Source organism: Emys orbicularis, chromosome 3 (assembly GCF_028017835.1).
Source record: "Emys orbicularis isolate rEmyOrb1 chromosome 3, rEmyOrb1.hap1, whole genome shotgun sequence".
Lineage (NCBI taxonomy): Eukaryota > Metazoa > Chordata > Testudines > Emydidae > Emys > Emys orbicularis.
Window position 1 is genome coordinate 129,712,704 of NC_088685.1, and position 12,289 is coordinate 129,724,992.

The 12,289-nt window shown below is 40.3% G+C and overlaps 1 protein-coding gene across 7 annotated transcripts in view; it reads left to right on the forward strand.

Annotated features, from left to right (window-relative positions):
• AFDN (afadin, adherens junction formation factor) overlaps positions 1-12,289 on the forward strand; it is a 213,834-nt gene that overhangs the window by 62,713 nt on the left and 138,832 nt on the right. For 6 of the 7 annotated variants that reach the window (XM_065400880.1, XM_065400877.1, XM_065400878.1 and 3 more), the window contains exon 2: positions 10,984-11,179. In XM_065400880.1, coding sequence (XP_065256952.1) covers positions 10,984-11,179 — 196 coding nt within the window. Of the gene's footprint in view, positions 1-10,983; positions 11,180-12,289 lie in introns of those variants that run through there. The other variant, XM_065400882.1, reaches the window with a different exon arrangement.

Below are 12,289 nucleotides of genomic sequence, written 5' to 3' on the forward strand. Positions count from 1 at the left end.
AGACCAGGAGAGCAGATGACTGCGACCTGTTTAGTAGGCTTTCTGCCTCTGAAGTTAAAGAATTCCTTGCTTTTCTCTTCAGGTGCCCTCTTAATTTCCACCTTGCATTTTGCCCTATCGTGGTATGTTGCTTTCTGTTGGTATCTTCTCCACTGTTTGAATAAACTTTATTTTCCTGATTAACTATATATTTTCCTTGTCTTTTCTGCTTCCTTTTTTTTTGTCCTGTCTGCATTTATATTGTGCAGTTACATTGGCATGTAGGCACCAATTTTTTTTTAGCCTCCATGCTTACTCCAGGGTTTTTGATTTCCTAACTCTAGTCTTCAAACTTTAACTAGCTTCCTTCTCTTTAAAGGATATGTAGCATACAGTGCATTGTATTTTTATTTTTGTTTTTCAATCAAAATATAACTAGATATGTGTCTGCTATAATAACTTGGTAGAGATAATATTTTTAGGTTGGTCATATGAACAGAATAAGAACTATTTCATATTTAAAAATGTATCTAGATTTCTAAACAATATTTTACACCTTTTGTCTGCTATAATCAGTTCCCTTTGCTATGTACTCTGAGATTTAATCATGGTGCACTTGGCTATAGTAAGCTACTTTTCCTGTTACAAGTATAATGTTGAAGCTGTATTATTTTTTGATTTGCTGCTATTGAGAGTACTGTAGTTTACAACTGAAACTGCAGTTTAACAAGAACAACCCCTAGGTGGCAGTCAGTCTTCATATGTTTAGTACTCCTTTATTGATGCGTCCTTGTGTGTCAAACCTTCTTTGATTAAAAACAGGCTTACCTCAACTAACTTAAGCTATGGTGCCTTAGATGTTCAAACTTTATTGAATATTGTTTGTTATATAATCCCTTCCTTCTTCAAGGATGCTAAATCAGACATTTGTGGACTGATTTCTAAATGGGCTACATCACCAAAAATTGCAAAGTGAAAACTGACCACGCGCCATAGTGCCCCTAAATTTGGCTAAAGGATTTTGTCTATAGTTCTCTTGAATAAATTTTTTTTTTAAAAAGGTTAAATGCTTTATGAAATTTTAAGGCAGAATTTAATCAAGAAAATAATTTTATAAAGTGGATTTTAAAGAATGTGAAATAGAAAATACTCTTCTTATGAAGATTGTCAAGAAAAGATGTGTAATCCTGTGAGAATAATGGAAGAGCCCATATAGTACTCTCTATCTTTAATAGGCATTGTATCTTGTATTCTGGATTGCTTCTGGGGTGATGAAATTTTCTGTTTGAAGATGTTTATGTTCAGCTGTAGCTTATATAACACTTAAGTTTTTGGTTGAAGTTCTTTTTGAAAATGATTTTCATAACTCTAGGGTCAGTTACTTAATACGATGATTGTTGTCTCTTGTATATAGATATTTCTGCCAAACTATTATCATGAAATAAATTCTTAATATAATGTGAGGTACATGGAAAACAGCCCAACATCGCTAATGATTGTGAAGCTGAATGGTGTTAGCAATCGTATGAAATCTTTGCCAAATTTACCTAGTTTAGGCAGTTCTATTATGAACCTGGAATTAAGAACCCCAAATAAAGCTTTCTTCTTTGATACTGCTTTTAAACCAAGATGAAATTGAATGTTTAACTTCACTGTTGATGGCTTGACAGAGCAGTCATGATGTTTATTTAATTACAATAACTTACATTCTGTTGTGCTAAATGTTGCAAGCTTTCCTATAGAGCAACTAATTAGTACTCAGAGGGAGAAGGAAGACAAACAAGGTGTACCTTTAAGATGACAACATTTTGTTTTAATACATTGTAAATATTAACACCTGAAAAGACGTAAACAGCTGGAAGATTTCATGTGTGTAATTCACATCAACGTTGTATGCAACTTCTGTTAGTAACAACACCTATGTAACCGCATGAATAAAAAGCTGCATTTAGTTTTTATGCATTAATGGGGGAATCAAATCAGTTTTAGTATAGCTGTTCTTTTCCATTATATTTCACTTAAACCAATTTATTCTCCATGACTGTAATTATGATCAAAACGCATCAATATTCATACACCCTTGTCCAAGAGCTCTAAGAAAGTTGAATGAAGTACACACCTTGAATTAAAGTGATGTAACTTTAAGTAGAAAAGGTCTTAAGTGCCAGTCCCACAATTGAATCTTTATAGAGGTAAACCCTTGTGTCCATGCAGAACCTCGCTGTCTTCAGTGGAGCTGGATTCTGCTTCTGTGGGTCTAACTGGCAGACATGGTTTCTGAAAGTTGTATCTCTCTTCAGAAAAGTGACTATTTAAAAAATACCACCTTCTTATTTAGATGTGCTTCCTGTACATTTTGGGTCATATCTAATTATTTCACTTCCCCCACCCCAACAATAAAATAAAAAAAAAATGCTGCTACTTAATTCTGCTAGTGTTGTTGCACAACATTTGTGGTTATGTGGGAGCAAGTCAAATTCTGTTTTGGTGTGTGTTTGGTGACCATAATGTCTCCCCATAAATACAGTGCAGTAGACCCTTGGGAAAATCTGCAGTAGTGTTACTGCTCTCATTTTGGTAATCACTGCAGTATATTTTTGTATTGATAAAATCTAGTACATTCTATGTTTCCCTTCTATGCTAGGAATGATTATTGTGTTGTAAATTATAAATAGCAGTTTTGGAGCAAATCAGCTTTGTGGAGATGGCCACTTTTTTTTTGTCAACTTTAAAAATGTAGCTGAAGCTATTTCTGCAGTTTTACTACGTACCAGCCTTTTGCAGGGGAAGGAGGCTAACCCCTGTCTCCTTTCAAAAAGAACTGTTAGATAGGCAACTCATAATTTTAATACATCAAATAGATGACCAAAATGTTTTGACCTTACTACTAACCAAAGAGAATATACTTTAGGAAACTGGGAGGGGAAAAAAGAAATGACTACAATTCTATTTTAAATCAAGTTATTTTCCTTTAAAAGTATGGTTAAAATTAATGATTTACTTCATTTTAAAATCAGTCCACCTTAGTTGCATGAAAAAAAAATGATGTTGAGTATTTTGAACCCTGTGAATGGGTTCAGAAATATCTATGTAAGAACTTTTAAAGTCACATTTTGAGACTTCTGGCTGTTCAAAAGGTCTCTATCTTGATAATAAAGCCGCATTGTTTTTTAAAAGCTGGCTGAATGCTACAGGTAGGCAAAAATCATTGTTTTAGATGGAAGGGAGTTTAATGCAATTACCGCTAATAGTACCATCCACCTTTTTTCAAGTCCAGTTAGGATTTTTAAATACTTGAGTTTAGAGATGGTGTACACTGAAATCTAGCCTGTCTATGAAGTGATGTAGCTGCTGTTAGTGAATGCTAAAAACATTCTGATTTATGCATGATTCAAACATAAATGTTGACGCACATGATGGCTAAACATCCTTAGTTTTAAAATCTTGTAAGGATCACTCGCTTTTCCTTTGTATTGTCAGTGGTAGTCTGAAGCACGACTGAATCAGTGCATATTTGTGGTTATGGAGAGAGGGAGGGACTAATTCTGTTGTAATCTATCAAGCATTTTTTGACAGGTCAGATATAGTGCAGGCATCCCATGAGTTTTCCCAGCAATTTCTCCAATAGGAGTTCTATTGTTATGCCAGGCTTTGTATGTGTGATGTGTCCTGAAATTAATTTGTATTAATTTTAAATTAAGACTAATTGTCAATTTAAAAGTTTGATTATTGTATTTATATTAAGTTTGCAGAATATTTGGAAAATATATTTGTCTGAATAACCGTCATAGATTAGAAGTTCGGATTTTAGTCCTGTCCTGTTTAGATCTCTGCAGAGCCAGAATTAGGGGAATGGGTAGAGTTGAGATTAATGTTGTCATTGCAGTAATACTTGCATGATTACCTGTTAGACACTGGGAAGAAAAAATGCTTACTATGACAATTGGGGCTAGGAAGTTCTTAGTCACCTAGGAGGCAAAAATAAACCAACCAAACAAAAAACAACTCCGCTAGCCAGGGCTGATGCCAAAAGTGTGTTCCCTGAGGGGCGTCCCAGCAGGATTCTGGTGGCAGTGTCCCGAAGGGAAACTCATACATATATGCTGTGCTTTAAAGGAATAAAATTTTGTCCAAAGTTTGATCTGGTATGTATTAATCTCTAGTTCAGATATCCTTTAATGATACCTTTATTGTTTTGTAATTAAAAAGTGAATTTTTTTTTTAAATAGGTCTATTCATTCCCCATTATTTCCATTGGCTCCTTGGAATTGTGTGCTCCAGTCTCCTTATTCACTATCCTGTTCTAGCTGTTGAGAAAAGAGAACATCCTTATCACATCAGTTGCTGGAATGGAGTGCTCTGCTTTCTCATACATGAGCATCCAAAGATACAGACGTGCAATCATAGAATATCAGGGTTGGAAGGGACCTCAGGAGGTCATCTAGTCCAACCCCCTGCTCAAAGCAGGACCTATCCCCAAATGGTCCCCTTAAGGATTGAACTCACAGCCCTGCACTGCTGAGTATAATCAGTCTGACTGCTGAAGCCTTTTTGTTCCACTTTTTGGGAAGTCCAGGTTCCCTCCACAGCTCAGACCACTGTATCACATTTAGACTCCTTTCAACTCCTGCCTCAGAGTGCAGACGTTTATTAGCACCATTCGCTCCTAGAATCTCTCTTCTTCTGGCTATTTGCCTATATTTTCCTGCTCCAAAGGAGCAAGCGGAATTGGAAGACCATCAAGGACCTTTTTCCCAACAGGGCTTTTCAAGCAGGGAAATATATTGAACATACACCAATTCAGTTAGCTATGAAATATCTCAAAATCATCCATTGACTTGTTAATAGTTTATTTACATTGCATATTTAACAAACCTTTATTCCTAGATTTCATACTTGATGTATATTCTCTTGCAGTTTTTTGGGGTAGCATCTCTTTTAATGACTGATATCTACATTGCCATTGGCTGTCCCCAAGAGCACAGCTCACCTTTCTGCTGAAAGTAAGGCCTTGTGTACACTGCCACTTTACAGCAGTGCAACTTTCTCACTCGGGCGTGAAAAAGCACCCCCCGGAGCTCTGCAAGTGTCAGCGCTGTAAAGTGGCAGTGTAGACAGTGCACTAGCACTGGGAGCTACTCCCCTCATGGGCGGTGGGGTTTTTTTTTTTTTGGTACACTGGCTGCCCTAGAGCACGGCTCATCAGAGATGGAAGTGCTGCTAATGTAAACACTCTCTGCTGCCTGAGGAATTAAGTGAGTCCACAAACCAGCGCTTTCACTGGTTCCCTATCACCGGTGAAATTTACAGCGCAAAAACTCCGCAAGTGTAGACATTGCATAAAAACAGCATCTCATCTTTGTGCTTTAGGCTAACACCCATTGTAACACAACGAGAGACACCCAAAATTGTTTCTAAACAAAATATTTTTAAAGCCTTTCATGAAGCTTCATTGTGTTTTGAAATCTTTTCTGTTGTAGCACAGCTAGCTTGTATGTGACCTTTTTGTTGACACCTGTACATGCTTTGTCTATATAAAGATACTGATCTTTTAAAGAATATTCTCTCCTGTGGCACATAGTATTTACTGCTGTTTTATTTTGCAGTAAAAAAGTCATAACTGAAACTATAAAATATATTGTTTTGAATGTGAGAGGCAGATCTGACTGGCTGTGGCAATATTAATCAGTCAGTCACTTTATTATACAGGAAACAGGAAGAAACTTGGCAGATAAATGTTACCTACGATTTTCTGTGCTCATTGTAGGGGACATGGGGTATATATTTTTTTATTTTTACTTGAAGCAGTAAAATACAACATTTGTGTTCACATTATCCATGTCTCCATTGTTTTACTAAAATTATGGTGTGAATTTTGAACCTTTTTTGGAAGAGGCTGGTAGAACATTTTGTGCACATTGCTGTGTTTTTTTTCTGCTTTGTAAAGGAAGGTTATTAGTACTTGATGTAGATCATACTTAATTAGATTTTGGCTTTATTGGGAAAGCAAAACTTTTATCCATTGTGAGTGTGAGTGGTTTAAAGCAAGCCAATTTTAACTCTCTTTAGATCAGGGGTCGGCAACCTCTGGCACGCGGCTCTCCAGGGTAAGCACCCTGGCAGGGCAGGCCAGTTTGTTTACCTGCCGCATTGGCAGGTTCAGCTGATCAGGGCTCCCACTGGCCACGGGCCCCCCATCCCAGGCCAATGGGGGCTGCGGGAAGCGGCGTAGGCCGAGGGATGTGCTGGCTGCGGCTTCCCACCGCCCCCATTGGCCTGGGACGGCGAACCGCGGCCAGTGGGAGCCATGATTGGCCGAACCTGCCAATGCGGCAGGTAAACAAACTGGCCCGGCCCGCCAGGGTGCTTACCCTGGCGAGCCGCGTGCCAGAGGTTGCCAACCCCTGCTTTAGACAGTACAAATACACTAATCTTCAATACAGTTAATCACAAAGTGAAATTTTTGTGGAAAATCAGTTGCTTTTGTGTTGAAGGCATAACTCAATAACCAAGAGTATCTGTGGAAGAGGCCATAGATTACTTAGTGTACACTTAACAATATGGTACGTTACTTTGTCCATTGGCACATTTACTTTTTTAAAGTTTTCATATACACATCTGGTACACACTTTTGATACACTATTTCTATTAATTTCTCCATCTAAAGCATTGCTACTGGAGAAGTTTAACTAACTTTGTTGATAGTATACCATACATCAGCTAAATGAATGAATGGCTCCAGATAGAGAAACTTTTTCTAATCCTGCTGGAAGAAAAGTTGTAACTAATGTTATACATGCATACTATGTCATTGGAAAAAGTTCCTAAATCCCTTTTGGAAAATACAGATTTAGGTTTCTAAATCAGTTAGGCATTGCAACACTGAGCACACCAATGTCTAAATACTCTTAAGACTCTGGGCCTAACAATCCAGAAAGACAATACAAAAACCATGTCTTGGAATACAGATCAGTAGTCCTTACCAAGCACCCCTACATTCATCACAAATACTTGTTCAACTACAGGGAGAATTTGCATTCGGTTATACAAGTGGCAAAAGGCATATGGTTGACTGAATTCTTCATTAGTAGAAGCAGATTAGAAAAGATAGTGTCTGAACCAGATTAACTTTTAAAATCAAAGAATGTTAAGTAATGCCTTGAATATTTTTCTCCACCATTGTGAAACAAGTGTAAGCAGTTAAAGATTGGTTTCAGAATTTGCTGTGGGGAAAGACAGGACATTTAGAGAGTTGTTTTCATTCTATTTTATTCTTTTTGTTAACTTCTTGCAAATTTAGTGCCGTGTAACTTCCTAAAAATCTGTTGTTAGGTTTTGTTTAAACTGTGACTTTCTCCTCAAGTATATTTAATTGCTTCTTTACAAACGAAGTAAACACCATTTAAAAAAAATTCTCAGAAGCTTTTAAAAGTCTGATTTGTATCCCCACAAAAAGCTGTGCAACTGCTAGATGCAACCAAGAATTAAATGGCAAAAATCATGAATATCCAAAACTGTTCTGGAAAGAGGTTGCTACATATGAACACCCTCATTCCTGAATGCTGCACTTGTTGAGGTGGTGGCTGCTGGAGCCCTGATGACTACTGCTTTTTGCCTCTATGCTGATGGCAGGGCTTTACTGATGCTTCCAGTGTAGCCGCATTTGAAATACCTGAGAGAGAGAGAGAGCAAGCAGAGCTGGAATGGCTTGCTCTATCTGCAGTGGGGAGAGCAGGCTTGGGAGGCTGGTTTCACTGTTCGTTTGCTCATGCTCCCCCACTCCCTCCATCCTAATATCAGTGACTGTATGATTGAGTGAGGGACTAGAACAGAGGTGGGCAAACTACGGCCTGTGGGCCCGTCCTGCCCGGCTCCTGAGCTCCCGGCTGGGGAGGCTAGCCTCCGGCCCCTTCCCTGCTGTCCCCCCCTCCCCCGCAGCCATGCCGCTGTGCGGGCAGCACTCTGGGTGGCAGGGCTGCGCGCTCATGCAGGGCGGCGCAGCAGCATGTTTGGCTCCGGCCAGGAGGCGCGACTCCAGACATGCTGCTCTGAGCGGCTTGGTAAGGGGACCGGGGGGTTGGATATGGGGCAGGGGGTTCTGGGGGGCAGTCAGGGGACAGGGAGCAGGGGGTGGTTGGATGGGGCAGAGGTTCAGGGGGGCAGGGGGAGAACGGGATTGGATAGGGGGTGGGGTCCCGGGGGGCCTGATAGGGGTCGGGGCAGTCAGGGGACGGGAGGGTTGGATAGGCGGCGGTGGCCTGGGGGGCGGTTAGGGGTGGGGGTCCCGGGAGCAGGCGGTCAGGGGACAAGGAGCTGGGGGGGGGCTTCTGAGGGGGGCAGTCAGGGGGCGGAAAGTGGGAGGGGTGGGATAGGGGGCGGGGGCCAGGCTGTTTGGGGGGCACAGCTTTCCCTACCCGGCCCTCCATACAGTTTTGCACCCCGATGTGGCCCTTTGGCCAAAAAGTTTGCCCACCCCCTGGACTAGAACTTAGTAGCCCCACAAGGCAAATCTTTCTTGTGTGTCATTGGGATGATTGCTCCCTCCATCCTGGTGGAGTATAAAGGTGCAGAATCATTGGTATCTGTTCTTTCTTCACATCTTTTCTAATGTGCTTCAGTTAATGAATAATTTAGCCAAACACATGCACTTTGCCACTTGTATAACAGAATAGAAATTCTTCTTCCTCCCTTCCAACCACCTCTTGCCTCCTACACACCAGTTTGCAGGTAATTTGAGAGATGCTCTCCTCCTCCTCCTCCAGAGTGGTAATGGGCTGACTCTTCCTGTCTATCCCTACTGCTACAATGAAAGAATCTTAGGGGTGCTCCTCAGGTGCTTTAGTACTAGAAGATGGCTTTAAGGACAGAAGCTCCCATGGCACTTCATCCATTCCCGCATCTTTCACACACTCCTGCCACAAATAAGACCCATATTAGACAGTTACAAATTCAGCTCTCAATATGTAATCCATATAATTTTTAAAGAGTGATGGTTGGGGAAAATTGAATGTAATGACCCTTAAACAGCTAAGCATGAACTATTTAACTTTTGTGTCCCCCGTGATATCTATTGCGTTTAGTGATTTAATACGGTCTTCTATAGTATCCAAAACTTAAAAAAAAAAAAAAAAAAAAAATCTAGCTAAATGTCAGTGTACATTCAGATTCTTGCTGATGCATGTCCTTATCTGTCTCTTGAAAACGGTATACGTATTGATGCCAAGAGTGCTTTTTTGAATCTTGCTGTAAATTGGGGATCAGTGAATTTAAGCCCCAAATTATAATCTATTTCAGTTGTCCCCATTTCCCACCAAAGAATGGTGCATTTATATTTAGAAATGCAGCATAATGATCAATGTAAACTTGATGGAAAGAATAATGCCCACATTTATAAGAATTCTCAAATAAAGCAACAAATAGTCAAGTGAAATCTGTCTGGGAAATGGGGCATACTACACCACTCCCTTTAACGCTTGCTGCGCCTCGGCTGAAATGCCCCAGCATCACTGTGAACGAGGTGTTGCATTACTGCGCTCTGATCGGCCTCCGGAAACGTCCCATAATCCCCTTAAGTCAAATGGCCACTCTTGTCACTGTTTTGAACTTGGTTGTAGGAATGCAGATGTGCCCTTTCAAAACTCTGTTTCTGACATCCGGCATGCTTATCTGTTCCAGGACAAAACAAGCCATTAGTGTGGAATGTTGCTTGCTGTGAGTGTGTGAGAGAGAGAGAGAGGTTGGGGGAAGGGGGTCTGCTGCTGTCTGAATTTACAAGACAGCATGCTGACATGCTCTCAGCCCCCCAAAAACCCACTCTCTCCCCTCCCCCACTCCTTGTCACACTCTATCCCACCCCCCCACCCCCAGTTGAAAAGCATGTTGCAGCCACTTGCATGCTGGGATAGCTACCACAATGCACTGCTCTCTGTGGCGTTGCAAGAGCTACTAATGTGGCCACGCTAGTGCGCTTGAATTTGACAGTGTGGACACACTGCAGCGCTTTCCCTACTGCGCTGTCCGAGGGCTGGTTTAACTCACAGCGCTCTATATCTGCAAGTGTAGCCATGCCCTTAGTCTGTTAATGGGGGTGGGGAAGGGAAGGGAGAGCAAGGGGAAGTGTACTATAGAAAGAACAATGATCACAGAAAAAATTGGAACTCTCTGGTCACATATACAACTTGTTGGATCAAGTTTTGTCTTTGACAGGCCTAGAGCATAACACATTCTCTGCCACTAACATCTTAGAATAAAAACATAATTTTCATGAGTATTTCAGTCATCTGTGATTCAGAGAAAATATCACCAAGGTTATGACTGTTCTATTTCTACCATGGTGTCAGTGGAGGCTCCTGTCAGTTTATTACATAGGTTTAATGCTTCATTTAGGTTTGTCTTGGTGGTCATCTGCTGTTAACTCTCTGGGAGCTAAAGGTGCAGTCAGTAGTTATATTAAATTAATTAATATTCAAGGTGTAAACTGGCTCTTGGCTCAAAACTTTAGACAACAGCCTCCCAGAATTTTTTTGGCAAGGACACCTGGGAACAAACTCTGTTACAAAAATTATTAGGATTTTAATATCCATGCAAAACAGACAGGATCTTGGTGTTTGTCTCATTTAAAAGAGCACACACGTTTGCATAAACTGTGTATTACTCAGCCTACTCTGGAAGGAAGAAGGGCTGAGTTAATTCTTCTGCACTTAAAACTGATGATTCTTGGGTGTCTATGTATTTAATATCGAAGGCATAGCTCATAAAACCATCCCTAACAGTATGGAGTATTTAAAAAATAAACACCTGCATTTCTAGAGTATCCCAGGCTTTTCCAACTTTCCTTTCCTCTGCTTAATGAAATGCAGTGTGCTTAGAATACTTCAGGAAAATTTTTAATAAATTATACAGACACAAATCGGTGTATGGTTGGAATAATTTTCTCCATTCCCAAGGGAAAAAAAGCCTTTCAGTCACCAATCAGAATTACATTCACTTCTTATTTCATTACAGGATTTGGAGTTTCATGGGGTAATGAGATTTTATTTTCAAGACAAAGCAGCTGGAAACTTTGCAACAAAATGTATTCGTGTTTCTAGCACTGCCACAACACAAGATGTAATAGAAACCCTTGCAGAGAAATTCCGACCAGATATGCGAATGTTGTCATCTCCTAAATACTCACTTTATGAAGTGCACGTCAGTGGAGGTTAGTATATGCTGTCTGGGTCTCGTTCCTGTTTTTTTTGTTTTTTGTTTTTTTTTTATATAAAGGATACAGAAAGATGATAAATGTTTCCTACTAATTACCATAACAAATTACTTCGGTTTCTTTGGCACTTAAATATATAACTGTAAAGGGTTCTCAACTGATGGTGGTAGTATTTCAAAATATAATGGGGTGTAACATAGACACAATTTGTGTAAATTGTGATGATGGTGTGACCTTTTTTGAAAATATTATACTTATCCTTTATGTAGGTGATGTCAGTGGTGTGGGAATACTCATTTCTAAATAAGACCTTCATTCAAAAATTACTAAGTTAATATAGATGCAGTACACAGCACAGCTATAGTTAAAGGAACACAATCTAGTGAAAGGACACTGTCATGTTAAACACATTTCTCTCCGAAAAGGTTTATCTGCTTTTACAAGTAGTATCAAATTTTACAGCAAGGGTAGGCAACCAAATGCGGCATGCGAGCTGATTTTCAGTGGCACGGGTGCTGGCCACCGGTCCGGGGGGCTCTGCATTTTAATTTAATTTTAAATGAAGCTTCTTAACATTTTAAAAACCTTATTTACTTTACATACAACAATAGTTTAGTTTTATATTATAGACTTATAGAAAGAGACCTTTTAAAAACATTAAAATGTATTACTGGCATGCGAAACCTTAAATTAGAGTGAATAAATGAAGACTCGGCACACCACTTCTGAAAGGTTGCCGACCCCTGGTTTACAGTAACTGAAAGATGGGGGGAAATGTTAGTTGGTGCATTTGATAGCATTTGGTGTATCGTCAGTTTTCCTCTTCCAGTTGTATACTGAGATTCTCCTGTTGTTCTCATTTCAATAGAGAAATAGTGTAGCGAAGTGCTGCTGGTCGTCCTGGGAATTAGCTCTTTCCAGCACACAGAGCGCCCTCTGCTGGCCGGTGGCTCGCCTGCGGTTGGCCCTGTGTCCCTCCTGGACCCTTTACCTTGGGGTTCTGCCCCAGAAGTACCTCCACGCTCTGGATCTCCCCTCCCAGGGGAACCCCCAACACTCTAAACCCACCTTGCCTAAGTGGCTACTGCCAGTCACCATCTAGCCCCC